Below are 20,933 nucleotides of genomic sequence, written 5' to 3'. Positions count from 1 at the left end.
ATATATATATATTTATATATATTTTATAGGAATTGTTACAAAAAAATAGAAAATAAGACACAAAAATTAGCGAAAATTAATCAAAAATTATCTTTTTTTTTACTTAATTTTAGACAAAAGACCTAAATATTCTTCATATGAAGTATTAAAAGTATTGTGTGCAATATTGCATGTTAAAAGTTGCACGTGTTAAAAAAATGCACGTGTGCTACAACAACAATAATAATGCGCCACGGTTTTCATTTAATATTCTCAGCTAATATTTACTTAATACGTAGCACGATAGAAGATAATATGCTGGGAGAATCATGTTCTATTCCATTGTGTGTGTGTGATCTGATCATGCGCGATAAACATCCAAGAGATTTTATCGTTTTGAAAAGAATTCTTTCCTTTGTTTTCAATGAGATAACCATTATATGAGCGAAATTACCAATCTATTTGAGATCGTAGAGCCTTTTTTATAGATTCCGGTATCTTTGCACGCGAAAATCTTGTCGTGTGTTTGAGTAAACATGTAGGAGATAGATAAGTATATATTTTTCGAAGGATATGCATCTCTCGCGAGCGCTCGATCGTCAACAACAATTATCCGTCGACAATCTGACGAGTATGAATGGGGAGAACGAGACATAAAGCGCATAGAGGACTTCAGCTGCGTCACATTTCATTCCGTAAGTTGCGCCTCGAATTCTCGTGAATTTTCGATAAATCTTGCAACGATAGATTTTCCAGTAATCGATGATGCAATTGACAAAAATGCGATGATTCTCATAAAATATATTCTGCGTGAAGGAACGGTATTTTTGTAAAAGATCTTGTGACTTCATTTCTTCATTCCGCTGAATGTGATGAAAAGGTAAAATTTACACACATATTAGCTCTTACTTTCTTTTTTTTTTTTACACACTATACACACATTTTACATTTCATTTCATACTAACATTAAATGTTACATACATACAGTTTGTACACTTACTTTACATTTCATTTTAATACTAATAATAAAATTTTAAAGGAAAGATTTAACAAGTTGTAAAATTAATTGTTACATGTGATCGTAGGAGTCCATTCAATACAGTTTGCGAATTATTTTGCGAGCGCGTCTATGAATATCATCAACGAAACTATCCTCATGTCTAGAAAAATGCATGTGCGATGGAACGATTTGGATAATGGACAAATGGCGAATAAGACAAACAGTAAGATGATATATGTCTTTATTTTACATCGTTTTTAGATAAAATTCGAAATTTATTTGATATGAAATCAGAGAATGGAAAGTTACTTTTTAAAAATAACTAATTAACTGTTACTCGTTACCGAGTTAAAGTAATTAATAGTTACCGTTATTAGTTATTGGTTTTTAAAAGTAACTAGTTACCGTTATCATTATTTGAAAAGTAACGATTCGTTCCTTTTTTTGTTTTTTTAATGCTAAAGCGAGATAAGAGTAAAAAAAATTTTTTAATAAAAAATTTACTTTTGTCATATTTCTTATTATTATAAAATATTAATAAAAGCAATAAATTTTGTATTCTAAATTTGCAAAACTATAAAAAGTTTAGAAGAAAAATTGTAAAATATAAAAGCAAATAAATTTTGATTTTTATTAAATTTATGAATATAGTTACACAAATTTATATTCCTTTTGTATTTTCAATTTTATATTTAAAAATTTTTATATTAATTTTAAACTTATTTGTTCTTAAAAATTAAATTGTTTTAAAAATATATGAAACTACAAGGACAATTTAGGATTAGTACATAGAAGTATTTAAATCACAAAATATGTATGTTAAAAGTGGATGTTAAAAAAGATTTTGGCTTTTAAAAGTGTAAATGAGAAGAATAGTGTTTTTTGTAAATTTTGATATCCTGAATATAATAAAACTATTAAAAAATTAATGGGACTTAAAGAACACTTTGACAATTGAGCAAACACATATGGTGTATTTATAGAAATTCGGACGATGTATGAAGCTACTACCCATACAGCACAGAATATTGCAGCAATATTATTAATATTGTTATAACATTACAATGACATTGCAATATTGCCGCAATATTGTTGAAATATTCTGTGCTGTATGGGTACAAAATGTATCCATGCGAGTTTTCTGAAAAAGGAAGCGGGAAAGGAAGTATGTTTTATAACAATAAAAAGAATTTTTAGGATCTTGTTGAAAAGCGCATACAAAATGCTTCACCATTCTTTCTTCATCCTTTTTCTGGAAAATGTGTGTTTCTGATTATAACACAGATTGAAAAATAAATCGATTTAAAGCATATAGCCTAACAAGTTAATTGATTTTTTTAATTAATTAGAATGTAAAAACAAATAGAAAAAAAATTAAAACAAAAAATAAAAAATCCAATAAAATACAAATAAAAAATAAATAAAATAAAAACTAAAATAAGTAAAAAGTAAATTAAATAAAAAATCCAATAAAATATAAAATATAACAATATATAAAAAAAAATTTTTTAAAAGAAACAAAAAATGAGACCAACATATCGTCGCCTTTTCATTATGATTCCGGGCTCGGTAGAGAACGAGATTAAAAGAAGCAAAAGATTAATGAGAGTTAAATCAACTGAATCTTTTTGTTATATGACATAATAATAAGATTATATAATGGACAGTTAAATCGATTTATAGAAGCATTGTAAAATGATTCAGTTTAGATAATTAAACATACAGAAACAATCTTCTCTATTTCACTTCTTAACACCCCACTCCAAACACGTCTTCCATTTTACACTGGGTTTTTGTAGTCCTTTCATCTTAATTTATCCCCTAACTCTCTTCCACCCGCATTCAGTTGCTTCTCATATATACAAACACAAAACATACTTTCTTCCTCGCTCTTCTCTCCTAACAACTCACGAACACGAATTCGTTTTGTGATAGCTCGTCCAAATTTCTATAAATACATTATGATCTTGTTTAATTTTCAGAGTGTTCCCTAAGCCCTACGAATTTTTTAATAGTTTTATCGTATTCAGAAGGTTAAAATCTACAAAAAACACTATTCCTTTTACTTACATTTTTGAGAGTCACAACTGGCTTTTTTTTAATTATTCTTATTCTTTTTAATATTCATTTTCAATATTCTTTGTATCATCCGAATTCGTTATATGAATATCGGTATATATGTATATGATAACTGAAGATTGAATATATAAAAATATCTGTCGATGTCATAAATATTTTCAAAATATGAAAAATAGCGATAAAAATAACATAAATTCGTTATTGTTATTAAAAAAAGTAACTAACGTATACGGTAATAGGTTACCGTTAGGGCCATCGCATATGAAATTGCATAGCTGCACATGCATAGCATAAGACCGTGGATCGATGAGCATCGTACTTATGTTTATATTATGTTATGTAAGTAGATATGGCGATTTAATTCTCGATAGCCTTTACAGGAAAAAATGTAACGCTACAGGTCCGCTTTATAATAGGTATAAAAATGATTGTTGTAGTCATTTTTAAAAAATAAATAACTTTATCGATTTTGATGACTTTGAAATATTTGATCAAGATTATGATTTTTATTGAAATTGGCAAAATCGTGCCAAATATATTCCATTTGGTAAAATAAATATATCTAAATATTTTTGAAATATTACATTTAATCAATTATATTTATGAAAAATAAAATAAAATCACTGTTTAAAAATCATTATTTAAAATCAATATTTAAATATATTAAAAAATCTGATGCTGCACAATTATAAAAGTTTGTAAAAATTATGAAACATGACATACACAAAATTTTGACAATCATGTCGCGTAAAGAAATTCGTGGTACTTTATATGTTTGATATGATATGTATGTTATATGTATATGTATAATCGTGAATGTGGACGAATTAAATCGATAATCTGGAATAAATGTATGTAGACAAGCCTTCAAATGTGGACGACGACGTGGCAAATCCCGATGTGACGAGTAATAACAAGTCGGTAAACAGTGATTTATACCAATCCGTGTTTCCGATTTATCATATCAGCAAACTGTCCGGTGTATTTCCCATGAGATTTGTCCGACAGGTGTCTGGCAGGTATCAAGGCCGATTGAGCATCATCGATAGCATTTACAGGTGACAATGAACAATCAAGTCGATTCACATCTTTCCGATGTATAGATAAAAATCAAATTTAACTAAATCTTTTAATATATACAGGGTGTCCCATTTAACTTGAGACATCGAAGTAACTCGAAACCATGGCGGTTTCGGTGAGAATGTTTTAAACAAAAGTTGTATAGTTTTAAGGGGGCCATAAGATGATGTCATTGGTTTTACCTTGAAAAGTCGTTTGAAGGTCACGTGAAGGTCACCTCCAACTTTTTAAATGGGACACCCTATATACTTTTGCATATTCTTATAGCTTGCCTCGAGAGCTTTCCAAAACACTATAATAAAGTATTTCTTCATTGAGTACTTTTCGAGTTATGAGGCTTGAAATAATTTCTTAATTTTACATAAACCATAAAATATCCAGTAAAATATTCATTTTTCGATTATCTTATCTTAATACTTTTATGTACAAAATAATGAGAGTAATCAATTGGTGTAAAGAAAACATACAGTTGTTTTATAAACAACGGGATAAAGAGAGAAGAAGTGACTATTATACTAGAGCGAATCAAAAAGTAAGAGGTTTCCTGTTTTATTACGATTATTATTTATCACTTATGCACAAATTAAACTTATTGTATTAAAATATAAAATGATCATTTTTCAATATAATTTATGAGAAAACTGCATTTTGTCTTTCTCCAAGATGTTTCTTAAATATCTAAACAAATAAAAATTAGAAATAGCCAAATTCAGGTTTGAAGGAGAATATTGCAGTAAAATATTCTAATAAAGTAATCGCAAGAATTTGATGCAGAATAAGATCTGACATTATCGTGAGAAAAATTCACAAGAAAGAGGCTTTTCTAAGAAGTTCAGACCTTTTTCTTCGAAAAAGTCTCTTTGATGATACAGCAGTATAAAATCTTGTTCAAGAATGATCAAAAGCCAGATTTTTAATAAGAGGAAATCTTCAAACTCGTGTCAAGATGAGACAAGTGCATCTTCTTGAAAACTATATTGAAACGTAATTATTAGCTTTTATTTTAACACAATAAGACCAATTTGTACATAAATAAAAGTGTATTGATAATAAAACAGGGGACTTTATTTTTTTATTCATCCGAATATAAAAAAATATATGAAAGCCTGGAGGTTATTAAATTATTAAATTAACTTTAATATATAAGTAATATCTGTATAATATGCTACATCAAAATATAATTAAAATAATATATCGTAGCCTATGCTTAATGGCGTGCCTGATAGGCGCACAAATTTGGGGTTTCTGGCACGATCTCAGACATGGATGGGAGAATAGCACTCGACTTAACTCGCAGAACGCGGTAATTTTCACCGGAAGTGATTTGTCGGGATTGATGAGTCTTACGGCTGTCTCCATCATCGATTCAATTCTACACTGGCAACAGGTGCAAACTATCATCAATAAATTGATCGATGTAAGTCTCGTTTAATTATCTTTATCGCAGAGATTATTGCATTCGAATTCATCGGTTCATTCGCCTCAAGTGCGATGAGAAGCTGGGAATCCTCTCGCCGAAGAAGCTGCAACGGCACACCATCCTCTTAACGTTTTGCAGCCTCTCCTATTGCATCATTCTCTCATGTCTCGATGTCTGCTCGTGGAATTACAAGGTGAAGCTAGATAAGAGACCAGACAGCAAAGGGCCGCTTAATTATCTTCCCCTGTACTTTATGTATATAACTATCATTATGATGGAAGTTCAATATGCCATCATCGTATACAATGTGAGCCAACGGTTCTCCAGAATCAACAAGACTCTTGAAAATATCCTTAAAAGCAGCAAAATCACAAATCAATTCAGAAAGGATCTTGGATTAGGTATGTTCTTCTAATGATCACTAATTATTTTTAAATTTTTTAAATGCTTTTAAAGCGACATACAAATTTCTTAGCTGGCGACTTTCGAGATCAAGGACAATTCATTACATACATCCGGCAAGAAATGGTAGGAAATACTCGAATGTTTCGTAAATCGAAGATCATGGATTCCATTGTTGCAAATGGTACGATTTTAACTTTCATCATATGAAAAATCTGATAAAAGCACTAATCACGTAATAAATAATACAATATGAATAATAGCAAGAAAGAATAAATGCTAAATATATTAGAAAATAACAAATATATATATTTAAAACTGTAGTAAAATCTTTTTTTAGATGGCAAAAGTTTTATAGACAGCATATCCCAACTGGTGACAGTACACGCGACACTGTGTGACACAGTATCACTTATAAATACTGCTTATGGCGTCATTGTACTCGTAATTACAATTACCTGCCTAATACATCTGATCATCACACCGTACGTTTTGATATTAGAAGCTGACGGAAGATGCGAATGGCGATTCGTTGCAGTAGAAGGATTGTGGTGTATCTTCCACATTTGGAGATTACTCCTGATAGTACAGCCCACATATACTACTATAATGCAGGTATATGTAATGATTTAATTTAAATAGTTAATTAATTAACACACACACACATACATACATATACACACACACACACATACACGAGGGCTGTATGATAAGTACCCGTGTTTAACGACTGATAGCACCACTGACTCAAAATCTGTATACCATCGTTTAACGCCATCTTTCGAACGTCGCCTGTCAAAATTTCAGACAGATTTATCGAGTAGTTTTGTTTTGATAGCTGTTGAAAGTGAGCAAGTTTGTATTTGTTTGCAACTATGGAAAAAGAGCAATATTGGTTAATGATTCGATTCCTTTTTTGTAGTCATCGAAGGTGCATGATCCTTGTAAACGACATGCAACTTCACTTTGATTTCCTCACACATCTTCCCAAAAAAGAAATCGAATCACTGACCGATATTGTTCTTTTTCCATAGTTGCAAACAAACACAAACTTACCCACTTTTAACAGCTATCAAAACAAAACTCGATAAATCTGTCTGAAATTTTGACAGGCAACGTTCGAAAGATGGCGTTAAACGATGGTATACAGTAAGTATACAGATTTTGAGTCAGTGGTGCTATCAGTCATTAAACACGGGTACTTATCATACAGCTCTCGTATATATAAAATACATGTACAATAATTTATTATAAGGTAGAAAGATTATTGTTGATAATAGGAAATTCTTCAATAATCTTTATCTTAATATATATCAGAATAAAGATCTAGAGCCAAGTTCTTTTTTATCAACATATTGATAAAAATAAAACAAAAAAAACTCAGACAGATTAAAATCATAAATCGTTTCCTATTTCTTGAAAGTAATAATTAGAATACATTTTTGTAGATCTGTGGATTAATAATTATTTTATATTTCGATTCCATCAATTGTATGATTATCTTCAGGGAAAGAAAACAGCGGTTTTGGTAAGCCAATTACTATCCGTGGATCATGACAGAGAAGGTACAAAACAACTAGAAATCTTCTCACTTCAGCTTCTGCATCGTCCTTTGGAGTTTTCAGCATGCGGACTCTTCACTTTGGATCGTACTCTCGTAACCTCAGTAAATAACTTTTATCTTTCCTGCATGCCAATTTTGGAGGTGAAAAAAATCACAATAATATATTTCTAGATTGCTGGTGCAGTCACAACATATCTTGTAATACTCATGCAATTCCAAAAAGATGACGATACAAAGGGCAATTACGACAACATATTGAAGAATGCCACGCAAATGCTGAAAAACGCGACGACACTTCACAATATCACAGCGGGAAGATTGGGCCTATAAATTAAGACGAACTATGCTTCTCTTCGTTCCTGTTTTTTTATGTTCTTGAATCTATAATAATAAAGCTTTTAAAATTTAATACATGTCGCCCACGCATTTATTTCTAAAATATCCATGATCGAAAGAATTAAGCGGGAAGCACAGATTTTTGTATAAGCGCATAACCATAAGCATAAGAAAATTGAAAAAATTGAAATTGGTTCATTTTCTTATGCATATACTTGTGGACCAATCAATTTTCTTATGCTTATGGTTATGCGCTTATGCAAAAATCTGTTTCCCGCTTTATGTCGAAAAACCCGTATTACATTACGTTGTGGGCTTGGTTGCGGTCGTAGTTTATAATTATGAATTGATCAATCAGAGTAAAGCAGTTTGTTGACTGATTGGTCAATCCACAACTATCAACTATATCAACTGCAACCGAGTTCGTAATCCGTAGTGTAATACGGTCTAAACGGATGTTTGATTTTGCAATACACAAAGATGCAGATTTCAAATGCGATGTCAGAGACTTAAAAATGATGAAATCAATAGAGCACACGCGAAATATATAACACACTTAGTGCAAAAACCAATTCTTCAATTAAACATAATATTCATTAATACAATGACGAATGATCTTTTCGTCAAGATAAGTTTAATGATAAAGGAGAGATCGCGATACAGGATAAAATATGGGTCTTGGATGTGAATCCGATCGACATCAGACGCGTGCGGTAATGACATTTAATATCCCAATTCTCGTACATACGGTGGCGATATAAGAAATACGATCTCGTTCGTTTCGCTCGATCGCTAACTTCGATTGCTAATTAACGAAATAATGCTATCGTCGTGATCAAATTGACAATTAATTAGCACTTCGCTCCGTAGTATAGTCGTCTAACAAAGTTAGACGTCGATCACAGCCTATCCAAAAATTTGCCACTCACCACTTCTCATCGTGCTAAGCGTGGAGATATTTAGAGAAACGGATAAACTTGAAGGACCTCCCTGAATTTCTCAGAGGAGTATCTCTCAGAAGAAGCTAGAAATTTTAGCTCGAGATCACTCCCAGAGTATATACAACCTCGTATACTATCTCTCTCTCTCCCTCTTTCTGCAATTTTTTTCTGCATATCTGCTATACACTCTTGTTCGCGTACAAATTATTAATCTAGCAATAAATATATTAAATCGCTTAGGACACTCTAGATGAGTTAGTCCGTATGCTATATATCCGATACAAATTATGTATAAATCCGGCGATGCAATGCGCGCCGCGCAGAGTTAAGTGATGTTGATCGGTAATCGATGAAGGAGAAAATCACGTTATCCCCAATGCATTGCCTTTCCTCGGCTTTCCCTCTCTCGGTCGATTCTTCAGATCTATCTCTTCAATTCGCCGTAGCCGCTGCGACGGATGGTTGAGTTTTCTGATGCGTCGCCTGCAACAAATTGTCGCAGCAAGTGTCCTTCGTTATAGCGGGCGGCAGCTTTCTCGACTTCTGACATGTTGCTGGTTGCGGAAGAGTCACTTCAGAGGAGTCCATCTCGTTCTCCACTTTAGTACATTGGTGGCGGGCGTTGCATGGACAGGAGTTTGTCTGATGATGATGATGGTGCAGCCGTGCATAGCAGTCGCTACACACTCTCACGGGATTGTATAGCTGTTCACTGGGCAGAGGGGTGGAGTTTTCGGAGCAGTCGGCGCAGAAAATCTTGCCACAGCATCTAATCATATGTAATACAAGATTATGCTTAAAATTTGTTTTCTCATTGCGTGTCCCTTCTCATTTTTTAGCAGCAAAATGGGTCTAATGGTCTATCGCAGTTTTGCCGCGGAAAATGCATACCTGCAGTGATGCTTACGTCTACCAAGCCAAAACTCCGTGTTACAACCCATGCATCGAGTCACAGCATGATCGGGCACCCAAAGGGTGGGAGCGGGACTCAGCTCCTCCACAGCTTCCCAAGACATATCTGATGGTAATGACTCTCCGTGTTCACCGGTACTACCCACGGAATCCGGTAATGAACCCTGCGAATCGATAGATGCATGCATTTTTCGTTACACTATTACATATTCGTACAGGAACCAGCAATTTAAAAATTCTACTCACAATATCGTCGATACGATCAGTATCAGCGTTGTGATTGCAAACTTGTTTGATTAGTGCCAGCCTCGTTGTATGTAATTCCTTCCTTAGAGCTTCTTCTTTAAGCTAAAAAAAATTAATTGAAAATTATATTAACTATGACACGACCATCGCTTTTTAAAGGTCTTCAGAGAGCAGGACATTTTCGTTCTATGTCGCCGGCTATATTTTCGGAGAATTTTCATGTAAAGTGCGATAAAACACTAAAAACTGCTGCTTCAAGTACCTTATGCTCTACGATAATTTGTTGTACTCGCATTTGGACGTCACAACATATGACAGGAAGACCGTCAACATCATCCAGCCAGTCAGGATTATCTAGCATAACGTCCTGATGGGTTGGAGAAGCCGGACATATGCTACTGGGAGTTCTTGATATCAATGGGGCGCTAGTATCACTCACATCACTACCCTCGTTGTGATTGCGATTACATGATGAGCAAACAATTCGTCCAGTTGTGGTGGTGCCGGTTTCAATCCACGGTGATACGATATCCCGCGATGAATTCGTCTGTGATCTGAAAATTTCAATAAAATTTATAAAAATTCTCACTAACAATATAAAAATATGCAAACATAAAAATATAAAGCAACAAATACTTACACTTCCTTTTCTCCGTTGATGACTGCAACGGCAGAATCATTGTTAGGTATCAAAGTGTCGGTAGAACTATCTACCGAGGGATTGGCGGGTGAATCGTTGGATGTTTGGTTCACAGTACATCGTTTCGTCTTGGTTTCAGTCTCTAATGAATTCTCGTTCACAGCTTCATTTTTATTATCGTCCGTAGTTCTCGCGCTCTTTTGATCTGTTTCAGTCTCAAGCGTTAAAGTGTCGAATTTTCTGCAGCAAAGAAAAAAGGCTTCTGCATAAATTTAAAAAGAACACACTTATCGCAAAGACTCAACTATCATCGAGATTACATACTTCTCCATAGAAATACTCGGATCGCTACGTCTTCGGTGCAAATAAACCGCATGATCGGGAGCGTGCATGAGATCGCCATACGATCTTGTCTTCGTCATCTGTCCTTGTGGTTCTTCGCTCTCACCACCCTCGATGTCAATCAACGTCACTCTCTGCTTATCATCTTTCATACCGAGCGACGATTCCATAGAACCTAAATACACTTCAGACCATAGGACAAGATCACGCACATTGCAACTTGGCCATAATACCTGACATTAATAAAATCAATTAAAATTGTTATTTTACATTTGAAGAAATGTGTTTTGATCACGCGATATATTTTTGATTAACGTGACATACTTGATTTTTTAACGGCGAATATAAATGATTGACGAATGCAGTAGAGTTGAGAAAACGCCAAACGGAGAATGTACGTTCACGTATTCTCAATTGCAGCCTCTCCTGCCTAGTATTACACAGGAATGTACCAAATAATTGTGAGTATGTATGTTGGGCTAATTTCACCTGAAACACGTTATTGTTATTATTGCATTGCTCAGAAAGAATTTTTCTCGATAATACATATTTCGGTTTCGCAATAGAACTGTTTATTATATATTTACAAGATATGCCGACGACATTTGAAAACTACATTGAAACTGCAGAATTAACTGATGGACGCAATCAAGCCACTGAAGAAATACCGGACAACGCTCATTGGGATCGTCGCAACCGATTGTTTGACCGCATCGATCTGCGAACTTATGTCCAAAGTCTAACCATTCTCTCTCAATCAAAATTTGGAACCCCTAAAACAGAAGTAGTGACAATAATCGAATTTAATTTCAATTATTCTAAAAATTTCTTGTATACCTCCATAGTCCGATAATATGGATCAAGTAGTATCTGCGCTAACGCAACAATTTGGGGCGTTCTATCCCAACCATCGCTACAATGTACTAATACTGGTCGACCATCTCTCTCAATTGCGGAAGCCACGGTGACCGCCGCTCGCAATAAACCCGACATGTGTTGCAGCCATCGCGTACCTTCCAACAAACTTAACCAACTGTAAGAGAGAGATTGTTACAATAAAAAAAAATTATAGTTAATTAAGAATATCAAGAATAGATGAGATGTACATAGCACAGTCTGAGAGAACAACTCACTTTGGTTGATCCGCATCTGACGCGCAAAGCTGTCGTACGGCGTGGAAGCTTTTCCGTATCGAATGAATATTCGGCAGATTCATAAATTGTATGTCACAACTCGGATAATATTCTGGACATTCGCAGCCGCCACCACGTGCTCGATTCGCTACGGCTGTTGTGTACGATCTTGCATCGACGATTAAAACTTTCTACGTATAAGAAGAAAAATTACAAAATATTTACAAGATAACTTCACATCATGCTTAAATAATATAATGATACTAAATTAAATTACATGTAATTAATACTCATGATTGTCATTTTTCTTCTTTGAATTTCTTTTTAGTAATTAAATTTTTCGTTCGTCGACTTGATTAAATATTTGACCAAGGATGCAATCCTATAAAACGCATTGCGCGTATCGCGGATTGCGTATATTGAAAATCTGACTCAATCGCGGACGTTCTGCTATTTTCGGTACACGAAAGTTTCGTGGTCTCATGAAACGGAATTCACGTAAGCGGATCAGGCGGGTAGTCAATCACGAAACGATTTTCGTTATTTCTTTCATCTAACAGTCTTGTAACTGGCGAGCTGCTGATCCGCTTACACGAATTCCGCTCCATAGAAACGAAATTTTTGCCGAAAACAGCAGAATGTCCGCGATTGGTCAAATTTTCGATGCGTGCGATACATTCCACAGGACTGTACTTTAAAATTCTTACCTTGGCAGCGCTCTGTGTTATAGTATCATCACCAACGTCGGAGTATGTAATAGGCGAGTCTACCATCGTAGATTCGCCCTTATCGTAGCTACACGCGTCTGCAAGAGCCTTCAGAAGGTCTTCATCCTCGGAACTTCTCCAGCCGAGCCAACCAACTTCTGGTTGGCTGCTGCGAGCTATTACGGCACCGTTATTCACATGCCTTAAAATACGCAATCGTTTTGATAAAACACAAAAAATGTGATACTCGATTATAAGTCACACATAAAAAAGAAGAAACCATATACCTCCACACAATAGCTGGAATACGTCTGGAACTTCTAAATTTGGCAACAAATTCAAGGGTTTCATCAGAAATGCAAGCAGGAACCAAAAGTTGTGGCGGATAGGATGGACACATGCGATAATCCTTATTTATTTGACTTATACGCCATGTACCATGTAAATTGAACTTCAATCGCTCGACCTGAGAAAATATAAGTTTTATGGAGACATTTTTTTATCATGTAAAAAATTTTTCTGCGTTCGTAATCAAAAAAAAAGAAAGATTTAAAATTTTATATATTATAAAATTTTATATACCTCTGAATTAAAAGTAGTAATATAAGAACTATTATCTTTTCCAAGTCTAGGATAATCCTTGCCTTCTTCTATGGACCATGCATAATAAGCAAACGCGAATATATCCTCTATACTTTTTCGTGGATAGGTCACTTTATGTAATCGTTTAAACCACTCTAAACAGTGTTCATTTGTGGTAAATGCACAACTAAAATATAACACAGTATTCACTTAATTAAAACAGCTACAGAAATCTGTTACATACGATCCTCAATGAATTTATAACGTAAAAAGTGAAAATATTAAATCTATTCCAAAAGAAAAATAAAAAGTTGAATTCATGGTACCTTAAAGAACGTGCATCTTTGCATCCAATATGCAGATAGAAAATCTCTTTGACTTCCAATTGCTCAATGAGACCTAGAGGTATATTGTAACACGTTTGGCTTAATTGCAAATAAAGTCTATAATTTGAAAGTGCTAAAACACCATCAGTTGTTCGTCCCAATGCTACTACTGATTCTCCGCTCAATGGCGTGAATGGAATTGTTAGCGTTTCATCCTCGCACTCAAAATGCGTATGCTTGGGGAACAGTTCTGAGGCATGTAGATGACATATGGATTGCAAACTGGTCGGTTCCTCTGAACTTTCCATTTCTGTGCTTTCTACAATAGAGATTTATATGTATTAAACACTTGATAATTAACTCTTCATATATCTCATGCATACATAAAAATTGTCTTATCTTCTATCATTACATTATTTCTTACATCAATAATTTAATTCAACTTACTTTTAGAAACTTTATCAGTAAGTATTTGATATCCCGAAATTACAAGGTATCCTGTCTCCTGTAACGTATCAACAATTTATAAAAATGTATATGCTTTGATTTGCGCAAATATATAATGCATCAATATTTACATTGTCAATATTTTGCAGCATATCATAATGTTGCAAGATTAAAAATAATTATAATATTGCAATGTAAATTAAAACACGAGAGAAACATTATATTTATTAGTTTATTAATATGGTTGAAATTATTGATATTCTTTAATAAAAATATTTTTTGTATTTGTACTTAAATCTAAATAATCCTCTATGGGATGATGTGAATATTTATACAACTATACATTCAAAATAAACAAGTGTCAACATTTTTCCATATCTCGTCATTCAGGCTATACATAGATTAATTTTACATTGTACTGACATTATTAATGATATAATTTAATAGTATTATAAATGTGACTGTCTTCCCGCAATAGCTCTTTTCATGTTTATTTTAATTACGCGCATCTATTTTGATTTGTCACCTTAAATCCATTTCCCATTTGAACTACAGAAATGCGAATCAAGCAAGAGTTATATTTTGAATTATCTTGGGGGGGGAGGGGGAATTATCTTTTTCGTTCAAAGCATTTTTTTCGCATATTTTTCATCTCACATTTCTGCTGCAACGCGTGCTTTGCATATACATCGCGATTTAATCGCAGTGTCATCGTGAGCGCGGGGAAAGCGGATCCCGCTCCGGACACCGACGTCGATTATCACCAATTCCGGCCGACCGACTTTTTTTTCTCTTTCCCCCGTTCAGATTGCACGTACATACATGTATACATAGGTGAGACTGTGCGCGTAGACAGGGACAGCGACCGAGAGATCAATTAATTCCGACTCGCGTCGGAGTCCGATTCCGGGCATAGGAGGGGGGGGGAGGGGAAGACGCGTTCGAAAAGCCGAACGCCTCTTCTTTTTCCTTCCAACGTTTTATAGCGCTCTTAAAATAGATGATATTTTACCAGAGAAGAAATAATACTTGTCTCACAATCATCACTTGCATAGAGCTTTAGGAAACTAATTCTTCTCAATTCTTTAGACAAGACGCAGCATCTTATTGCGAAAAGATACGTAATATGTTGTGTGTAGCGCAGCTGAAAGGGAAAGAGACAGAAATAAAAGGAGAGAGAACAAGACGAGCACATAAAATCCATCCATTGCGCGTCTCCCCGATTGAAATCGTGAAGTGTGCAGTCGTGCAAGTATTTCGTTACGCTTTATTTCGTTTCGTTCCAACAAATGCGAACAGCTTTCCTCTTGTCATGCGATCGAGCCAAGCGACATGTGTCAACCTTGAGACGCGCGTCGCATACGGCACGTAATTACTCGCGCGATTACTTATTTTCTCTCTCTCTCCCCCTCCCCCTCTCTCTCCCTCTTTACTTTGTGTGACAAAGAGAAAGAGAGAGAGAGAAAGAGTTCGGAATGATCAGACTTTGCTTCCTACTCACTTGGAGACTGGTAAGAGATGTTCCACGCGATGGACGACAACGCACGTCGATCTGTATGTCGTCAAAATCTCTCTCTCTCTCTTTCTCGCTCTATCCTAGTCCGTGTAATTTTCTCACGCGGAATCCATAAGCCGAAAGCGCGGAGAGACGTTACGCATTAACGATGTTGCTCCGCGACGCGGAGCATCGTCCTCACGGACACCACCGCGACGAAGCGCCAAAGACACAGATTCGATAAGCGAGTATAGGACGACGACGACGACGACGGCGACGACGGCGGCGGCAACCATCAGTTGTCATTCCTGCAACTGGACCTCATGCCCGCGTGTCAATCTTGTCGCGGCCAAGACGGAACGTCCGCGGTAATGTGATAAACGATAAGTTTCGTGCGAGATCTCCCTGTGAGCCCCGAAAGTCCCCGTATCATCAACGTGAAAGCTGCCGTACTCGATCACTGACAGATACGTATGTATGTACGATATACATGCACGCACACGCGCGATCTAAAGGTACCTTTCTATGGGATATCGCATGTCACGTGATAACGAACGTTGAGTACAATTTTTTCGGTTAAGTTACCAGAAATGCTGCACACTGTTGGCGTTTTCGATTTATCGGGTTTGACCCGACCCGGGGTAGTTTACTAGACGTTATTGACCAATCACAGCCATTCTTCTGAAGAATGTACGGTTCCATTCTTCAGAAGAATGGCTGTGATTGGTCAATAACGTCTAGTAAACTACCCCGGGTCGGGTCAAACCCGATAAATCGAAAACGCCATGTATGGCGCGTTTCTGATAAGTTACTAGACTGTGTACGAAAAGTCGCACCGTCTCTGTCAAGCCTAATGATAAGAGATGATTAACCAGAATATTAGAATGGAGTGGTGTTAAATAATACGTATATATTATTCTCATTCATGTCTCTCTCTCTCTCTCTCTCTCTCCCCCCTCTCTCCCTCCCTCCCTCTCTACATATATATATGGTAATTGTGCAGAATAAGGGTATCTTCACCGATTTCGCTGAAACTTGATATATTGACGTATTTTAGTCCGTAGAACATGAATCTGTTAATTAAAATTGTCGCTTTTACTTACGAAAAAAGTTATGAAGGTCTAAAGTTGGCAGGTATTTAAGGTTAGGAAATCCGTCATACCGACTAAACGTAGTGACGCGAACATGTTTCACACACACACACACACGGGGGGTGCAAGGGGGGCCTTCGGCCCCCCCTACCGCACCCACCCCGTCCCCCTCGCTTTGCGTGAAAAGTTGCAAAGTGAAACCTCGCTTTGCGTGGAAAGTTGCACCTTCCTGCACTCACCCCGCCGGTAGGGGTGCCTACGGTAGGGTGCAACTTTCCACGCGAAGCGAGGTTCCACTTTGCAACTTTCACGCGAAGCGAGGGGGACGGGATGGGTGCGGGAGGGGGGGCCAAAAGCTCCCCCTTGCACCCCCCCGTGTGTGTGTGTCAGCTTCATGCTGTTATAAACTAAAACGCATGCGCACGTACTCAAGAAACATGTTTGCCTCACTACATTTAGTCGCTATGACGGATTTCCTAACCTTAAATACCTGTCAACTTTAGACCTTCATAACTTTTTTCGTAAGTAAAAGCGACAATTTTAATTAACAGATTCATGTTCTACGGACTAAAATACGTCAATATATCAAGTTTCAGCGAAATCGGTGAGGATACCCTTATTCTGCACAATTACCATATATATATATATATATATAAAATTTTAAAAAGTTAATGTCGACATGAATTAAAATATAAAATAAAATTTTTCGCTAAATAAATTATAATAATACACATATACACAAAAAAACTTATAACATGCTTACTTTTATTTTTTTTTTATTATTCTTAACAATAAATTATAAATATATCTTACTTTATAGCTTAAATTTGTTAATTTGGAGAATGACATTAAAATTTTTAATGTAATATAATATCATATATGTATATCTAAAATAAAAATTTTTAATTTCAATATTATCCTACAAGAGTTTATCAACAATTAAATTTAAATATTGATAGAAAAAGTGGTAAAGACCAAGTAAATGGAATACATATAAATATGATAATGCTATCTTAATATATTTTCTCTGAAATATATTGAAAGTACAGCTTGAACATATATATCAATATCAAACCTAACTTCTTATGCAAAATCATAGTTTATTGACATTATTAAGAGCGACAAATTCACTTTTATTCACACTGATAATTCAGTATCTTTTATAACAATATTCAAACACCAGAATCATGCTTGATCATTATTGTAAAATTTGTGTGTATATATACATATATATGTGTATACACACAAATATTTTACTATACAAAGGATCTAGAGCTCCATGTTACATGCAATCCCCATAATCACGATTTCCAGAAATTCGGATTCTGCTGTAACCGCCTCTCAAAAGTCTCATACCAGCTATGTAACGTGGATAAAGGTACAAAGTTCTCTGTAGGATTTGGTGTCATTTGCGTTTGTGTCACTGTGAAACTTGTCACATAATTCACAAAACTCGTCAGCATTTTCTGTACGAAGTCCACAAAGGTATTAGTGGTGGTGGCAGCAACTGTAGCTGCCTGCTGCTCGATTATCGCCAGAGGTTCTACCGATACGCCGATCTGCGCGACATGCGAAATCTTACCGATCCCGAAAATTCCCACGTTACTATTCTCAAACTCGTGATTTTTCTTCAGATTCGAAATTTTGAAGATGGCTGATGGTTTAGCATTTGAAACATACCCAAGAAATTGCCAATTGGGTGGTGCATTTGGATCTGGCCAACTAAAATACACTACAAATATATTTATATAGTTTGTTGTATTAATGGTCAATTTCTATTGCAACTTTTAATAAAATTTATGGAAAAATTTAATGTTTATAATCTTTAAATGTAGAAAATAGTGCGTTTTATCCTACCTGCACCTCCCATGCCATCTGGAAATGGTATAATGCCAGTGAGAAAGACTACTATATGGTTTATATTGTCCGCATCAGGCACAGTATTTAAGAATTGGTTTTCTCCAATTTGTTGGAAATCAGTTTGAACCTGAAAAACAAAAGTCATGTTTTTATTATTATTAAACAAAACAAAATGTCTTATATATTAAATATTAAGCAAACAAATTATAAAAATAGAATAAAAATAAATATAATAATGAATTTAATATAATGATATAACGATAGATTATAATAAAAATAAAAAGATTAACAGAACAAAAAGAGTTACTATACTATACTTTTATAACATTAAATATTGTATATTTTTTCTTATATAAATGTTATTTAAAATAATTAAGATTTAAATTGATTTTTGTGAACTACACTATGTGTGCACTAATAATGTATACTGGTTTGTACAGTTTTCTGTACAGTTACAATTAATATTAAATACACAGAAAAATAAATGTGCAGAGCATTTTTGCAATTAGTGTACGGACAATAATATATATATAATCAAATTTGCAATTAGTTTCTGTTTGCATAAGATCAATTGATAGAGAATCAATCAGAAAGTTAATTTTAATTCATTTATTTATTAATTGTAACATTATATCAATGGAAAAATATTCATATATTATATCTATGGAAAGTCTATGTAATTATATATCTCATCATTTTTTTTGCTTAATATGATCAAAAAATGTATTTATAAAACGAAAATTATAAAATTAAATAAAAAATGAATGAATTGCAATTGTAACATGCATGCAAAATGTGATAACAGATAAAGTAGAAGCAGAGTTTTATCCTAAGAAGAGTAAAAGACGCTACACTTTTTTTTTCTCTCGTCACATATAATTGAAATAATTCTCGCACACTACAATTAATAAATACAATAGTAAAACACGATATATTAACTGAATTACACTTACAAGTCGCCCAGCCACGATTATACCAAGCATTTTCGCGATGCATCTAGACTGTTCTATCGCGTTCTACTGTACTCTCACCGAACAGGCTGGAAAATTACTACAGGCACAAGACATATCACCGTATGTTTATACCAACTCTGTTGAGTCGTTTCTGTGCCACCACTAGCTACAATCATAAACCAATGATCGTAGGATTTTCAAGCACATGCGCAATAGTGCAGCGTAGTAACGTATGTATATGTATATTTCATCAAAATAGGTAGTAAGCCTAAGGCCCAGTTCGACAGTTAGCTTAACTAGTAGTTAAGTAGTGATGCCAACCACTGAAATAAAATTCGGTAAGCTATTTACAAGCTATTTTAATTAATATTCAGCTTCGTTCTCATTACGATACCTCATCGCAAAACGAAAATGGATATCAAAACAAATCGTATACGAACACCAAATTTTTGTCATGAAGAAAAACTGGTACTTGTATCATTAATAAAAAAATACAAATTGATAATAGAAAATAAGCGGACTGATGCTGTGAGTGTTAGAGACAAAGAAGAGGCTTGGCTAAAGATATTGGACGAGTAAACTTGTCAAAATCTAACCTTGTAAATAGCTTACCGAATTTTGTTTCAGTGGTTGGCATCACTACTTAACTACTACTTAAGGTAACTGGCCACTGTCGAACTGGGCCTTAAAATGTAAGATATCGACCAATCACAGCTGAATGTAAAAAGAATAATTGAAGAATGATTGATTAAGGAGGGATTGATTAAAGCCTACGGCACACGATACAATTTTTCGTACTGGATTTGATAAGATTTAGTAAAATATTAGAAATGCTGCATTCTGATTGGTGCATTTTTAGTATTTTACTAAATCTTATCAAATCCAGTACGAAAAATCGTACCGTGTGCCGTCGGCTTAAGGGTGCGTCCCGATGGAGAAAGAAATAGCGGAACGGAATAGTAACGGAAAAGTAACTATATGATAGCTAACCAATCAGAATGATTCCGTTCCGCCTTTACGTGACCGGGTTCCCCATGGCAAACATTTTACGGAACGGAATGAAAACGGAAATTATGTACTACATAATATCATCATGTATTACATAGATATATCATGTCTGATTCGTATTAAGTTAGCCGGAAATTTTTCAGCCAACCAAAAATCTCCTTATGGAATCGTTTGTATTTCGTATGAAGATGTTTGAAGTGTGATTAAAAACGTTTGTGAGTAATTAGAATAATTATAAAAAATTAATCATTTTTACAGTATGTAGTTAGCCAACATAACTAAATATTAAAAATTCTCCTTATGAATCGTTTGTATTTCGTATGAAGAGTTTTGAAGTATAATTAATAAGATTTGTGAGTCATTCGTTTAATTTTAATTAAATTTTTTTAT

General features: G+C 34.5%; 3 protein-coding genes across 4 annotated transcripts; 1 reads left to right on the top strand and 2 right to left on the bottom strand.

Moving 5' to 3' along the window:
• The first annotated feature begins 396 nt into the window (after positions 1 to 396).
• Positions 397 to 7,933, top strand: LOC145972002 (gustatory receptor for sugar taste 43a-like). Of its 2 annotated transcripts, XM_083100169.1 has the most exons (10): positions 397 to 674; positions 727 to 859; positions 1,065 to 1,202; positions 3,918 to 4,116; positions 5,339 to 5,555; positions 5,626 to 5,959; positions 6,034 to 6,144; positions 6,301 to 6,575; positions 7,468 to 7,626; positions 7,696 to 7,933. In XM_083100169.1, the coding sequence occupies exons 3-10, from the start codon at positions 1,109 to 1,111 to the stop codon at positions 7,852 to 7,854; spliced, it is 1,548 nt and encodes a 515-aa protein (XP_082956295.1). In that variant the 5' UTR covers positions 397 to 674; positions 727 to 859; positions 1,065 to 1,108; the 3' UTR covers positions 7,855 to 7,933. The 2 variants fall into 2 exon arrangements, with proteins under 2 accessions (XP_082956295.1, XP_082956296.1); XM_083100170.1 differs by lacking the exons at positions 397 to 674; positions 727 to 859; positions 1,065 to 1,202; positions 3,918 to 4,116 and adding an exon at positions 4,858 to 5,122.
• A 636-nt stretch (positions 7,934 to 8,569) lies between these two features.
• LOC145971997 (phosphatidylinositol-3,5-bisphosphate 3-phosphatase MTMR3) lies at positions 8,570 to 15,539 on the bottom strand. The gene is made up of 16 exons (XM_083100149.1): positions 15,149 to 15,539; positions 14,137 to 14,194; positions 13,690 to 14,008; positions 13,364 to 13,550; positions 13,069 to 13,247; positions 12,782 to 12,983; positions 12,075 to 12,265; positions 11,779 to 11,974; positions 11,529 to 11,714; positions 11,266 to 11,430; positions 10,924 to 11,174; positions 10,600 to 10,839; positions 10,222 to 10,513; positions 9,960 to 10,061; positions 9,693 to 9,877; positions 8,570 to 9,570 (listed from the first exon to the last, which is right to left on the bottom strand). The coding sequence occupies exons 1-16, from the start codon at positions 15,338 to 15,340 to the stop codon at positions 9,234 to 9,236; spliced, it is 3,282 nt and encodes a 1,093-aa protein (XP_082956275.1). The 5' UTR covers positions 15,341 to 15,539; the 3' UTR covers positions 8,570 to 9,233.
• A 2,181-nt stretch (positions 15,540 to 17,720) lies between these two features.
• On the bottom strand, positions 17,721 to 19,700 carry LOC145972005 (protein OPI10 homolog). The gene is made up of 3 exons (XM_083100172.1): positions 19,536 to 19,700; positions 18,580 to 18,709; positions 17,721 to 18,454 (listed from the first exon to the last, which is right to left on the bottom strand). Exons 1-3 carry the CDS (start codon positions 19,563 to 19,565, stop codon positions 18,024 to 18,026), a joined length of 591 nt encoding a protein of 196 aa, XP_082956298.1. The 5' UTR covers positions 19,566 to 19,700; the 3' UTR covers positions 17,721 to 18,023.
• Between the last annotated feature and the right edge of the window lie 1,233 nt (positions 19,701 to 20,933).

The sequence above is a fragment of the Camponotus vicinus genome, unplaced genomic scaffold (assembly GCF_025532165.1).
Source record: "Camponotus vicinus isolate PSW18456_S1 unplaced genomic scaffold, iyCamVici1.0 SCAF_5, whole genome shotgun sequence".
NCBI classification, from domain to species: Eukaryota; Metazoa; Arthropoda; class Insecta; order Hymenoptera; family Formicidae; genus Camponotus; species Camponotus vicinus.
This window is presented reverse-complemented; position numbering and strand designations above follow the sequence as displayed.